General features: G+C 50.5%; 2 protein-coding genes across 2 annotated transcripts; one reads left to right on the forward strand and one right to left on the reverse strand.

Moving 5' to 3' along the window:
• Nucleotides 1–200: 200 nt before the first annotated feature.
• Nucleotides 201–1,781, forward strand: LTHEOB_5083 (High-affinity glucose transporter RGT2; the record flags this gene model as incomplete). The annotated part of the gene is made up of 6 exons (XM_035514189.1): nt 201–258; nt 314–453; nt 507–651; nt 702–1,281; nt 1,356–1,464; nt 1,644–1,781. 6 exons carry the CDS (start codon nt 201–203, stop codon nt 1,779–1,781), a joined length of 1,170 nt encoding a protein of 389 aa, XP_035373951.1.
• Nucleotides 1,782–2,189: 408 nt separating this feature from the next.
• LTHEOB_5084 (O-methyltransferase) lies at nt 2,190–5,072 on the reverse strand (the record flags this gene model as incomplete). The annotated part of the gene is made up of 6 exons (XM_035514190.1): nt 2,190–3,153; nt 3,247–3,260; nt 3,853–3,998; nt 4,051–4,505; nt 4,566–4,816; nt 4,875–5,072. The coding sequence occupies 6 exons, from the start codon at nt 5,070–5,072 to the stop codon at nt 2,190–2,192; spliced, it is 2,028 nt and encodes a 675-aa protein (XP_035373952.1).
• Nucleotides 5,073–15,066: the final 9,994 nt, after the last annotated feature.

Here is a 15,066-nt window from a genome sequence, read left to right on the forward strand (position 1 = left end):
GGTATTCACATCAGGCATGACCTCTGGACATCCCGCTGTTGGGCAGTCAGCTAACTGTATTAGCCACGCTTATCGGTTACGATTCGGGATACTTAAACGGAGTGCTCGCATCCGACGAATTCATTCACCGATACGGGGTCAGCGATGACAATGGAGCTACCTGGTATCTTAAGGCTCACACTCGATCTCTATTCACCTCAATGTTCGTCCCAGGAACAATCATAGGGTGTCTACTCGCGTCTGCCATACCAGACAGAGGTATGTGTGGTTGTGCTATTGCAACGGGGAACCGTCCGGCTAACATGTTGGAAAGTGGGCCGCAAAGGAACCTTTCTGCTCGCCGCAATCGCATGTGGAGTCGGAGTTGCGGTTCAAGCTGCTGGTCCTCCCGCGGTAGTCTTCGTCATCGCCCGTCTTGTGCACGGCATAGGCCTCGGACTGATATCGATCGTGGTAAGCAGATGGTTTTACCAGGCATCCATTACCATTACGTTAATTGTCTACAGACTCCGGTCTACCTTGTCGAAGCCTCGTCGGGGACAACGAGGGGTAGGATGATCGCTATATACTTACAGCTACTGACGTGTGGCAATGTATTGGCATGTGCTATCAGCCTTGCCACCTCCAAATTAGAAGGGAGCAAGAGTTGGCGTAAGCTTTCTGCATTACCATCTTTGTCAAGGTTTTAATTCGTGGCACAGGAATCACGGTCGCAACTCAACTCGCTCTCGTCCTTGTCGTCGTCGCGGGCGCAGTCATCGCACCCGAGTCTCCCACAATCCTGCTGAGAAGGGGCAAAGTCAACGAGACCGAGCAGTCGATCATCACCCTCAGAAACCTACAGCCCGGATCGATCGAGCTCGACACAGCAATGCAGGAGATTCGGAACTGGTTAGCTGAACAAGCCTTGGCCGGCACGGCTAATATGGTGGAGTGCTTCCGCGGTACCAATCTCCGCCGGACGCTGATCGGAATTGGAATGGCCATCATGACAATTGCCACTGGCATCACTTTTTGGTTCAGCTACGGCACGACATTCTTCGAAGCAGTCGGCCTGGATGATGCCTATCTAGTGTCGCTAGTCCTCGCCATCACTAATTGCGTATTCACCGCCCCATCGATCGTTCTGGTTGAAAAAGTCGGGAGACGGCCTTTAATGTTCATTGGCGGCGCCGTCATGGCATTTTCGGAGTTGCTGACGGCTGTCATTCACACCATTTCCCCCGGCAGCAGAACCGCTGCGAATATGCTTCTCGTTGGCTCTATCTTGTTCATTGCAGGGTACGCGTCAAGTTGGGGACCAACTGGTATGGCCGTCCATTGTAGCTGTGCGACAGTGACACTGATATAATTAGGCTGGCTTCTAATGGCGGAGCCGTACTCTGCCCGACTGCGCACGCATTCGACCACCCTCTCTATGATGGTTTATTGGATCACCACGTGGGCGGTTGGATTTGTGACGCCGTATGTCGTTGATGAGACGGCTGCGGATCTTGGCGTTAACATCGCTTACATATGGTTTTCCATAACTATTATATCGATATTTTGGGCGTTTCTTTGCGTTCCGGAACTTAGCGGTCTTTCAATCACCGAGGCAGGCTTTCTCCCGTTCATTTCCCGGTTATTTACTGACTTGCAAATAGGTGGATATGTTGTTCAATCAGAAGGTCCCAGCCTGGAGGTCGGTGTCTTGGAAGAAGAAATTGCGGACTGTCGATGGAATCGAACCTTCAAAGGAGGAGATTTCTGAGATGATTGTAACAGCAAAATCGGAAGCCTGACTTGGTTGAGACAAATCTTACGCAACTCGTCGCGCAAAGAAACAGCAGAAAAATAGCTAGCAACAGCGGATCAACTGCGCAGCTCTAAGTTGCATATGATATTGGATTAGATGAAAAATGAAAACAATGACACTTCATTGTTCGAGAAACAGACGATTCAGCAACCCCTCGATGATCTGACTAGAAATCATTGACTACCACAGACTCCTAAAATATCACCTTTATCCAAAACCGTGTTCGATCTGAACTTGGGACTGGAGCATCGTTTGCCTCGAAGTTCGAAAGTTTCCTTAGACATGTTGAACCGCCCATTCGGTCTTTGTGAGAAGTAAGGAGAATGCGGCTAAGAATCGACGGACATGTACCCCAAACATCTTCGAGCTGGTGGAAAAAGGAATAAACGGCACCTCAGCCCCAGTAGGCAAGTTGAACATCCTTCCACAACTCCCTCCACCCATCCTTATATAATCCCGATATGAACCGACACCCAGGCGCCGCCTTCTGCGTCGGTGCCTGACCAAGCAACCCAAACGCATCCCTCGCTAGCCCATCGGCCGCCGCAAAAACCGCCTCATCATCCCCCTCCTCCCCAAACGCCTCGCCAACCATAGCCTCTCCTAACACCCTCTCCAACGCCTCCCTCACCCCGCTCACCCCCGCCCCATCCCCATGCACAACCACCTTGTCCACCGGCCCCCGCTCGAACTCGGGCAAACGCCCCACAACATCCCTTACCAGCCTCTCCACGACCTCCCCCTCATCCCCTCCTCCTCCTCCTTCTCCTCTCATCACCTCCATCCCCACTTCCCGCGTCCTAAGAATGCAGTCATCCAACACCGCCGCCGTCACCACGCCCAGCCCGCCTTCTTTCTCCGCCTGATCCCCCGATTGCTGCTGCCGCGTCGCCTCCACAACCAACACGTATTGGTCCCAATTCTCCAACTCGTAATCATCCAACCGCAACGCACCCACCGCTGCAGATCCTGCGCTCGTCATGAAGTGCGGCGGCATGTCCTCAATGATGGCCAGCCAATCCTGCGCCAGGGTCAGGCCCGCGGCTTGGAGGGCGGCGAGAATGGTGCGCTCGTAGTAGCCCCCCGCGTCGGCGCCGTACTTGCGCGGGCCGCCGAGGAGGACGTGGCAGATGCGTTCGTAGCCGAGGGCGCGCTCGGCGGCGTGCTTGAGGTGGGTGAGGAGGGGTTGTAGGGCGGCGATGTCGTCGTCGGTGGGGTTGTCGTCGTGTGAGGGAGGAAGAGAGGGGGAGTTGTGGGCGAATTGGTAGGCGCGCTGCATGAAGGCCTTGTAGGCGGGGCTGCCGGCTATCTTGGCGACGTGGGTGGTGTTGCCGTTTGGGTGGTTGATGGAGACGGTGCTGAGAGGTGGTCAGTGGAATAGTAGTTCTTGTCCGTCGGAGTGGAAGGAGAATAAACACTTACCCATACTCAGCCGTCAGAAACATACCTACTCCAGGTATAGTAGCTGAGATAGGCCAAAGCGCCACACATCCCATTGGTCCAAACGAGCAGGGGAATAATGTCATTGACAAGGCAGGGATGCAGCAAAGGCTCAGCAGAACTAAAAGAGCCAACCCCAGTGGGGGTTTTGAACAACTAAGGTTTCGTCTCTTCATCTTGGTTGTTTGACGACTCCTTCAAAACCTGAAAAGTAGCGAGTTATAAAGAAAGATGGTTGACTCATTCTCTTTTCAGGACACGGTTGCTATACGGGGTGGCGCTGGAGAGTCCGAGGCTGACGCCTGAGTAAGTGGGGACTAAGATCTCAAAATTGGGTAACATCTTTTCGGTGGAGCGGACAAGATATCCTGAATTATGCGACGTATGGTGGTACGTTTTCGTCGTGATCTGGATATGATCAAGTAGTCCCGCACTGAAGCAGATCACCTTATCTACAACTTCTTCTTAACTTCCACAACCCCCATAGGCGAAACTGGGTTCGGCCAAATCTTTACCACCTCCAGCCCTCCTACCTTTCCGACCAACTCAAACCACCTCTTCGCATCCCTCTCCCCCGCGCCTATATTCATCATAGTAAAATCCGTTGCTGCACTCACCCTGTTCGGCGGATCGTCCAAAATCTGATCCATGATCAAAATCCTCGAATGCTCCGCCATGGCGTCCCTCAGCCTCTCCAAAATCCGCACGCAATACTTATCCGACCAATCATGCATGATGCGGCGCAAAAAGTAAACCAGCGCCCCTACTCCATGTCAGCAAACCATCGCGCCAGCACCACCGCTTTAGCTACTCACCCTTCACCGGCTGCTCCTCAAAATAATCCACCACCATCCTCCTCACGCCCTCCAACCCCTCCCTCTCCCCCACATCCGCAATCACCTCCGCCGTATCCTGCAACACACACCTCTCCGCCGGTATCCCCGGGCACTCCTCGCGCATCCGCTCAATCGCCTGCCCGCGCCCGCCGCCCACATCCACCACCAGCGCCGCGTCCAGAGCCACTTTCCCCGCCCGCTCGGCGATGAGTGCGAACGGATACGCGCCGTTGACGGGCAGCAGCGTGTCGAGGCTCTGCATGCTCGTGTTCATGTCGACCTGCATCGCGCCTGACGCCAGCTCCCAATAGGATTTCGCCGGCGCGCCGTGGCCCCACGTGAACGGGTTGTCGGATGGCTCGACGGGCGGCGTCCGGCCGTGCGAGGCGGCCCAGCGGGGCCAGGCGACGGCGGAGGGCGTGATGGTGTCGTAGCTGGGATTCGTTAGCTGGCAGTTACGGGGGGAGGGGCGGGGGGCAGGTGGTTTGGTTTACAAGATCTTGAAGTACGCGCCCTGCGGGTTGTCGTTGGTGAAGCAGCGCGATGCGGCCGTGTGCGCGATGGCGTCGGCGGCGGGTTGGGCGAGCAGCTCTGAGGCGACGAGCGGCCAGCAGAGGCGGCGGATGAGGGAGGGGTCGGCTGAGATCTTGGTGGCCAGCTCGGCGTATGTGATGCTGCCGGCGGAAGGGATGTGCTCCAGCGCGCGCCACTCCATCAGGATGCGGAGGGTCGCGAGCTCTGCCATCTGCGGGGTTGTTTGTTTAGTTGGGGTGCTGCAATGTGGGTGGAGGCGTCGAACGTACTTGTGCAACATATTCGAATGGACGCTCTCCCGGCTCCTCGGCCTCGGTGATGATGTTCTTTGCCAGTTGCGTCACGAGTCTGCGTTTGAGTACGGCTTCCGTGCTTGATGGAGGAGCGTCTTTGAATGCGCGGATCGCCGAGGTGAGATCGCCCGCTAGGTTCTCGAGATCTACTTGGTTTGATGAAGGCGAGCTCATGATGGAAATACCAGGATCTGGAAGGGTTGTGGGCCAGCTTCGTCTCTTGGATGGCAATGCAGTTTTTTATATCCGTTCCCCGCCCCCACCTCAAAGCATACTGTAGAAGCGATCGACGATCAGTTAATTGCCGTTGTCGAACGACTGCTAACACGATTGATGTAATGTGCTGAAGATCGGTACTAACAAGGGTGGGTAACAGGTTAGAACCTGCCCTAAAACACCCTGTGCTCCGTGCTGTATGATAAGTGGCACAATTGGCCGCAGCCAAGTTGTGTCCTTTATTAGTGCAGTCCAACGCGCGGACAGACGTGCCTTCAATGGAAGGGATAGCGCAGCAACATCATAATGTTTCTTGTTTATCATGGTGATAATACCGGCAATGTATCATACGCAGACCTCTTTTGCTCAGATGGGTAGATAGGAAGAGTCGAGGAGAGGAGCACAGCTCCGGCGGGGCCAGCCACGGCCTGAGTGGCCTGTGTTGTGAGGGGTAAAACACTGCAGCAAGAGGCTCACCTGCGAATCTCCACCGCAGAGGTCAATCGCTCTGCAAGCGAGGTCTTCGGAAGCGTCTCTTTTGCTTTTAGCAGGATCATTGTTAACCGAGACGCGATCCACTTTGATGTCTATCGTGTCGCCATTTCATTCGCCGACGCAGGAAGCAGCAATACAACGCATTGCCTCGTAAAACCCCCAAGGGCACATGATGATCATCTGTGAAGTTTTTTTCTTCTTCAGCCATCTCCTTGAAAATTCATCCAATACTCGTGAGAATGTGTCAATATCGCTACGATCCGTTCTCTCAGAACGGTTGCGCCATTCGTGTGCTCCAACTACTACCAAGTAGGGACAAATCCAGCATCCTACGAGGCACAGTCATTGAGTATCTCTTTGAAGATCTCGATGCGACAAATCATGTGTCTGAGATATACGAGGCACTCTCGTATGTCTGGGGTGGCGAAACGAAGCCCAAGTCAATCATCATCACAGAGAGTCAGAATGACGGGAATAAGGAAGTGGGTTCAGAGCTCTCAATCACGCAAAACCTTCACGACGCGCTCTTGCATCTCCGGCATTGGCGATTCCCTCGAATTCTCTGGGTGGATGCTGTCTGTATTGATCAGACAAACAATGAAGAGAAAGGACATCAAATTGAATTGATGCCAGTCATTTATGCCAGAGCAAAATGCGTGCTTGTTTGGCTCGGAGAAGCTCAAGACGATAGCGATATGGTGCTCGAATCAATCCAAGCTGCCTCGCGCTCATTTCTCCAACCTCATTGCGACCACACACCATCGACTCAATCTGTGTGTGACTCACGACAAGCCATTCAAAAGCTTCTAAGCCGACCATGGTTTAGTCGTATGTGGGTATGAGAGAAAATGGCAAACTGGTATCGACAAGCAATTGATTCTTGAGCAGATTCTACAAGAAATCGGTGCTGCCCGACACGTAGCAATCCTATGTGGCTCAACTGAGATTGAGGGACATGCCTTCTCGTTGGGCTTGGATTCCTTGATGAAAACCTGGGATACACCTTTGTGTTCGGTCACTTTCCTGATGAGAGGTGCAGTCTTTCGACCAAGACAATTGTCCAGGAAGCAAGCGAGATTTTCGCTGGATATTTGCTCACTGAGCGAATTGGTCGACCAATACCATATCCACGAGACCACGATACGACACGACAAAGTTTACGCCTTACTCGGTATGAGCTCGGATGACACCAGTGCAGCTGGGTTGGAGCCTGACTACAAGCTCGCATGGGAGGAGCTTATGCAGCGTCTTGTCAAGTTTCTACTCGGCAGTCGGGTCACTGTTAGTATTGCAGAGAATGCAGAAGTCGCAGTCATTAAAGGCAAAGGCTGCGTTCTTGGGGTGGTGTCTTCGATCAATGCTATACAAGGTTGGAAAACTGAGGTCAACATCATTACCAGCGTCAGCCGAGACATCCCACGAGAGTTTCATCGCCGCTTGACCAAGTGCTCTCTTCCGTCTTTGCCAAAGCCAATCGAGCCGGGAGACTTGGTATGCCTCCTTGAAGGCGCTCAGAAGCCGACTATTCTCAGACTTTATCAGAGTCACTTTGCTGTTGTCATGGTCGGAGCAGTTCCCCGGATAGAAGCACAAGAGGTACTGTCAGATCTCATGCAGGCGACAAAAAAGTTCAGTCGGGACCTTCTCCTCACCTGGGATTGGGGCAATTGCTTCGACGAATCGCAAGACGCCGCCACATACGACTTGACCCGAAGCTCAAACAAGCCAGGATTGGCAAGCCGACTCAACGATTTTACATACTTGTGGAACGTTGGGCTGACCCTGAGAGACGCGAGAGAGGACACAAAGGCAGAAGAGATATTCAACGAAGCAACGAATGGATGCAAAGCCATCCTTGAAATGATGAACCAGAACATACCTTCTGAAGACCTGAGCGGCCTGACACCATTAGCGTTCGCAGCTAAAAACGGCAACTCCGAGCTAGCAAGTATGATACTGGCGGAAGATAGGAACAGCCTGAATTTGGTAGACAGGAAAGGTCAGGTGCCGTTGTTTCATGCTGTCAAGAACGGGCACGCAACCTTGGTGAAACTCTTATTAGAGTCAGGCCACCCCAAGATCAACGCGACAGACTCTAGAGAGCAGACTCCGTTGTCATGGGCCGCTGCAAATGGGCACGAGGATGTAGTAAAGCTACTACTCAAGACAGATCAGACCAACGTTAACGCGAAGGATGTTTCAGGACAAACTCCGTTATCAAAGGCCGCTAAAAACGGACACGAGGGAGTAGTCAAGCTGCTACTGGAAGTGGATCAGATCCACGTTAATACAAGAAGCGATCTGGGTCGGACTCCGTTACTCGAGGCCGCTACAAGGGGATGGGATGGTGTAGTAAAGCTGCTGCTTAAGGCGGACGAGATCGACGTTAACGCGAAGGATATAACCTGTCGAACTCCCTTATTAAAGGCTGTTCTAAATGGACACGAGGCTGTAGTCAAGAGACTTCTTGATAACAAAGCTGATGCGAACTTAGGGACTCGGAGTGGCAGGACGCCGCTATCATTTGCTGTAGATAAAGGACACGAAGCCATCATCGCACTCCTTCGCAGCGAAAGTGTTGGCGGTGGTTCGAGTGAGTCTAAGGAAGGCACATAATAAGTAATGATTGGGCAATTTATATAATACTACTGTACTTTCTTTTCTGAAGTTAATCTGCCGCTACTGGATTATGAAATCGTCTTACAGATTTATGGATCCGGTGTCTCAAATCTCAAATATGATAGATTAGCCAGCGGTACCTGACTCAGATTATCGATTAACCTTCACAAATACCGAAACACAGCGAAGACGCTCGACCACTTTTCCAAGCGAGCGAACAGTAACGCGTGCTTTCCACGACGTATGGTCGAACGTAAGAGACGAATTTACAGATTACATTGAAGAGTCTTAACAACAAATGACCATTTAATTACCGCTAGTAGTTAGACGTGTTGCGGTTAAAGATAATGGTAAAGCGAAACGTAGCTGTGATATTCATGGTGAATAGAGGCCGAAGGTGCGGAATTCCTGGCTTATCACCATAAATAGATCGATCTGTCGTTCACGCATCCGGGGTTCCTGTTGAGAATAATTTTAAAGAGTGTCTTATAGCGACTATGGGTCTTCGAGGTATTAAAGCAAGATAGATTTTCATCATGAATCCAAAACCACTGTCCCTTGTTTGCTACATTAAGAATCTGGGCTAACAAATCCGTATACGCCTGGTCGTGTCGTAGCACTGTACTGCACTCGTGTATTCCCAATTTCCGATGGTCTCCATGGGTTCCGTAAGTCGTCAGCCACTGCATCTCCGATGAAGGTTGTTTGTGAGCTCTTGATAATCTCACCAATATTGGCCAATCTAAATGGAGGCAGATTCAAGTTATGATGAGCTCGAGAGTTCCAAAATGCCAGTACCAAGGTCGTGGTCATTATTATTGCCGGTGGAATAAGTAGTACAAAAGTCCTTTTCTCGTCCAGCCGGGCCGAGAACTGCTTGCAAAAGATTTCGACTTCTTCGAAGCACCAATCGTCCGCTACTCCAAGAAGAACAGCTCCCGTAGTAACGTGGAAAAAATTCTCCAGTGCTGAAAGAGTCCATTTGGGGCTCATGTGGAAGTTGTATGCCGTGGAAATCGTCGGAAGTGCCGTAGTCTCCGATTAAAGAAACATAGGTTGCGCTCCAAAGGTACTGATTCCGATCACCGTGGGGGCAATGCCAATCCAGGCTGCTATGTCATGAAGAGTTCCCCCACCCTCTGGTGGTGGGACTAGTTTCTCAAGTGATGACACCGTAACTCTGTTGTCACCGCCAGCCCCAGAGATAGCCACGCCGTCAAAGAGGTCCACTCTGATTTGGCATGCAACTGCCGAGATGCCTTCCAAGGTCCCGTGTCCTTTCATTTTTTGGGTGAAGTTGGTGTATTGACCTCCCTCAATTGTCCCATTCATAACGGCAAAAATGAGTGTTACTATGCTGCCAGCTCCACCGACATCTTGAATATCATCCACCCAAGTTGTCAAAACAGGTTGCACTCTGATCTTGATTTTCCCCCTCTCTTTCGTAGTACCATTTCCATAAGCCCATACATGGAAATGGTAACCGTCGTCGCTTACGTCATGAACGTCTACGGCATGGCCGGAGCAGTTCATATCAATCGATGCTCTAACGGTGTTGACGGAAAAGTTGCCAACGCGAGACAAGTTGTATCGGTCCAAGATAAAGCTACGAAGTTCGGGTAGAGGCTCCTCGGTGAGAACTTTTGACCAGGAAGAGTAATGACTGCTCGCTATGTCGATAGAGCCAGGTCGGTCATTTGGGGGGCTGGCCTGATCAAATCTGAAACCTATCCCACCCCCGACCCAGTATGCGTATTGATAAGGAGTTGAGATGTCCACTCGATTATACACATAGCCAACAAGAGTGGACCCGGTTAGAGGCGTAACCAATATCGCCGTGAGGGAGAATATGACCAAAGCTGCACTACGGCTTCTTGTAGATCAATAAGCACCCGGCAGTGATGCAAGTGATCCACGGCTTGCCCGGAGAAAAGTTTCGAGCTCGTCAAAAGCGTATGCTTGTTTTTGTAATATTGGCCATACGGCCGTCTCACATAACGTGCACGCGGTATGTACCATCAGGGCCAGTCCAATGGCGAAGATCAAAGTCACCACGCCCTGAAATAGTCCAAGACGTGAAGCTATATCTCTGGCCGCTGGGTTGATGTCGCAATTTAGAGCCCAGGAAGGACATTCCAATCTTTGCTTGCTGAGCCACACGGTGAAGCCGTAGACACCAAACACACACATCAGCCCGGCAATGAGAGCGGCTGAAACTTGCCAGTGGTGCCACAAAAAATCCCGGAGACCTTTTTTTCCTATGAAGGAATTGCAACTGGAGCTTCCGTTGTCCGTTTCGCACGTAAAGGATTCGTTGAGCTGTTCACGCGATGTAGATTGACTGTCAGATGACAAAAACCCTGGAAGAATGTTCTAAATGAAGGATTGGTCAAGTGAATATGTTAAAAGGGTACATTGATCTTACCAAAGGGATGGGATGGGACGGGACGTTTCCATGGTCGCAAATGCAAGTCAAGCTGGAATGTGATAGACACACACAAAAATCGTGATGTATACGCGCCCAGGAAAGCCCAGCCGCTTCGATATATATCTCCACGTCTTACTTGTATAGGAATTCTCCAGTCTCCGATCACCGAATGAAAAGAGTCTAAGATGTTAAAGATGTCCTAAGTTAATAATGGCCAAATCAGACCACAGCAACCCCTGCCCAGCTGTACACCTATACTTCTCAGACATTACGGAGTCACGTAAATAGAATCAAATCAAAAAATGGCAGAATTGGTGGCAATACTACTATGTATTGGCGGGCTCGACGCGATGATCCCTTAAAGCTTAGACAATGTCGACAACACATGGCTGATTCTCAGACATTTAATAGTGAACATTAGATCAGCCGTCATTAATTCTTTGGGCCTATGTCCATGCGCATAATCAAAAAGTGTGGAGCTCCGGGCTCAGCTCACTGTTTGGCAGGATTTAGCAGTGCTCGTTCCGTACGGACTTCAAAGACGGGGTGAAGGGTGAGGTGTCAAGGAGTAAGAGCTATACATAACCACCAATCTGTACAGTTCGTATGCTAACACGAGGCACAGATACGCGCCAACCCACGTTATCCTAAGAAGCTACCTACGTAGTGCCCGATTAGGTGTGCTCTCCCCCCTCCTCCCGGTTGGCACCGATCGCGCCCCAGTAGTACCATCTCTGCCGATATTACTACTCCACTCTCACCACCCAGTAGCCTCTGACATTATATTGTGCGACCAAAGCCCAGGCCAGGGCGTGTGTGGCTCAGGGAATGTGGGCACTAAGCAGAGGTGTTCGGTTTCCAGGCAATCAACTTCGAAGCGGACAGGAAACCCTGCATGCTGCGACCTGTAGGCTATTGCTGTCTGTGGCTGTCGATATTACTGGAGTAGTATATTTACTTCAGCAAACCACACTCGGGCAAGTCCAGCCTTTCCCCGTAGCCTTGAATGCCAAACCCATGAGGGTTACGATAAGTCGTTTCAGGATTCTAGATTTAATTATCGTATCATATCAAAGCCTAAACGATTGCGTCATATCTCTCGGATATCTAGCCATCAGCCACCAGCGGATCGTCCAAATTCCCTTTCCAGCCCCCAACATCGCAGAGCTCCATATAAAGAGACATGGCGTATGACACGCAGGAAAAGCTTGCGTGTTCCAAAAGATTTGATGCAAGGCTGGAAAAAGATGTGTCTCAGCCACCCATGAGCCCGTATCATGCAAGTGAGCGTTAAGGGAAGACGCGGAGCCTGCCGAAAGACGCCCCCGACTGCTCACAACTGGCCATGTCATCTGGAGAAACACCATTGCCTTCGAATACTATGTGCCCTTGGGAACGGCAATAGTGCCTTTATTCAAATTAGTATCGGGTCATGTTTTGATTCATCTCGGATTGTCGAGGACGATTGTTCTGAAGCGATGTGGTCACAGTGCACCTGATTTCAACTTAAAATTTCACTGATAATTTTTAGGACAGTACTGGCTCTTGTTTGGACTTGATGCGAGTGCTTAAAGAGGCTGAAAGGATAGGTGTGTGTCAGAGTAAGCGATGATCTTTCCCTGATGGGGGCAATATGTAAGCTGAACGCATGCATTTAGAAATCCGCGCAGTTCACACTCGGCAAAAAGTGCAATGCTAAGCAGCAATATTGGCGTCAATAGAAATTCCACAATATATACTTCATCAAATGCTTGCGTCTAAAAATCTTGGTGAAATTCACGGTAACTCGATTTGATTGCTTTAGGAAGCTCATAGTTATGCATATCAGTCAGTCACAAAGTTTCATCGAGAATGCGGCTATGAATTTGCATGCAGTCGTGACGTAAACGTTTCTCAGCCTGCCTAATGTTGCTCGATATGTTTGGTTACCGGAGTGGCACCCACCCCGCCCGCGGTGTACCCGCACATGTTATTTGCTATTGGCATGTCTCATGCAAAGATACGTGGGTTCGTATAAGTCAAGAGTAAAAGTGTTGTACACGGAAATGTTCTGTTTTAGATCGTGCCCAAGTTGGGATGAAAATCAGTAAGGTGTGCTTGTTGGAGTATAACGTAAGGTGCAACCGCCATGACACTACAGTAAGCCTTTCTATAAGATGAAACTATTTTGGTTATTCCTGATTACCTGCATCGATGGACGCGTACAGATTTTTCTGTGTCTACGAATCATATCCCCTATGTCCGACGGCAGTGTTGGACGCCCCATGTTGTTGGTAATTTGTGGCAGCACCATCAGCAGCCATAACACATGTCTTTACCCTCAATCGCAATCTTCGGAAACCTATGCTGACTCTGACTTGAGTTCTAATCATAGTATGGTGAAATGAAAAGCATAAAAGCGACTCCAGACTACCCGAAGGGATAAAGTTTAATCACAATTCCAAACAGTTTACTTCTACAACTGTGATACATTGTACATTAAATTTTACAAGTTACGTCCACGAAAGCGCCCCGGCGATGGCCACCGAACTGTGGTGGTTGACAAGGGAAGAGCGAGAAGAATTTTACGAGCACGAGAGGCACAATGGAACTTGGTCGGCCATCATCCGGGAATATTCAAATTCCCTCAAAAAGCGCAACCCATATGGGTACAAATTCCTGGGAAGAGCAATCAAATGCCTGATATGGACAACACTGGTCTTGACAGGCGTCCTTATTGCGGGCTTTTTGGTCCTGACGATCATCTTCATGAATTCGCGTCGCGTCGGATTCGAGCCTGACAGCCCTGAGTTTCCTCTATATAAGAACACCCGCTTTAAAGAATGTGCAGCCAGTAGTCCAGCCCAGACAAACTGCACTCTCCTGGAAGGGCACCTACTCCACAAACTTGGATGGTACGGACCAGTCACCGAACATGGACAGAACTACCTCGCCGTATTCTCGTATCAGGCGGACCAATCGGCGCCCAAATACAGCTGGTGTTCGCTTGCAAGCTGTCTCAGTGACTTCAAGGTCATACCGTCAACTCCTCTAGACCGAGCGTTCTCGTACTCAGGTCTCGTACCACTACTATCGCTCCTCACCATGGGGATTTCAATTGTCTGGGCTTTAAAGGACAGGATCAAATACGAAAGCCACGATCCAGAACACTGCAAGGGCTTCGGATTTGGGACCTGGTCTATCATGGCATTGGACCTGGGGTGCTTCATCTTCTGGTGGTCCTCTTTCTTTACCGCTGCTTTCAATCCGTACCGTACCGGTCCCGTATCGATCCTGGCCTGGGTTACCGTGTTCCGTTACGCTCTAAGCGTCCGAGACCATCCACTGAAATGTTGGCTCGTGAAGAACCCAAGGTGGGAGCACCGGATAGTATGGACGCTTCTCCTCACAACAGCTGCACAGTTAGTCGTCACGTACTACATGGAATACGTCCGATGGGAAATCCTATGGAGTCGGGACAAGCTCAACCCTCATCCGAGTTACGACTGTTTGGCGAGCCAGATTCCCGATGCACCCGGATTTTCACCGTGTTCTCCCGAGCAGCTTTGCGCCAAGAACTGGCTTTTTGACGACAAAAGGTTTGATCACATCGAGGGATACGATTTTCTCCTGGGTCTCCATCAAACTTATATCACGATGATATTCATTTTTCTGAATGCTATTCTTCTCGGGGCATTTCTATATCTGGGATACAGGGCCTGGCGCGAATCAAAAGGTATTGCCTGGATATCCGTCAAAGGCCCACTCATTGATGCTTCGCGATATGCAATTTGGATCTTGTTGGGCATGATAATATCGAATGTTGGAATTGGGATCTGGGGTTTCTTTTTCACGGCAAGCATTTGGCGAGATTTAAATGGTGAGACAGCTATAGCCTATGACATGGAATGCCGGGCGGTCCATGTCCCAGTCAGCCCGTACAGACACTACTTAGATGTCAACGGCTTTGATAAAGCTCTTCGCATTGCGAAAATGTGGTTCAATGCCTGAGTCTAGATTCGACCATAGTCCTGAGAGGAATGCAAAGACGATCCTTAATTTTTTTTACCTTGGCTTTTTAAAAAAAAAAATTCTGGACGAAATGTGCTTGGGATCCGCATGGTCTTTGAGAGCGAAGACAAATGCGGCAACAGTGCAGAAAATCCAAAGAGCTAGCGAAGTATGGCCGAACGGTCGAGAGGTGGACTCTAAAATCCGGAGAGGTGTGTGGATGCCGATATAAAATAGGCGCCTGACACCTAATCCCCTGGTGTGCTTCTGGAACCAAAATGTCGGGATCTCGTATGCCTTTCGCTTCAGCAGCCAAGGCTACAGGGTTACTGGAAGCCTTTACCATTTGAATATGTCTCTCCTGATTGCATGACAGATGCCACCGCCGGTCAGAAGCCCGCAATTGCGGAGTGTGGAGCC

This window comes from Lasiodiplodia theobromae (assembly GCF_012971845.1).
Source record: "Lasiodiplodia theobromae strain AM2As chromosome Unknown scaffold_14, whole genome shotgun sequence".
In the NCBI taxonomy this organism is placed as follows: domain Eukaryota; kingdom Fungi; phylum Ascomycota; class Dothideomycetes; order Botryosphaeriales; family Botryosphaeriaceae; genus Lasiodiplodia; species Lasiodiplodia theobromae.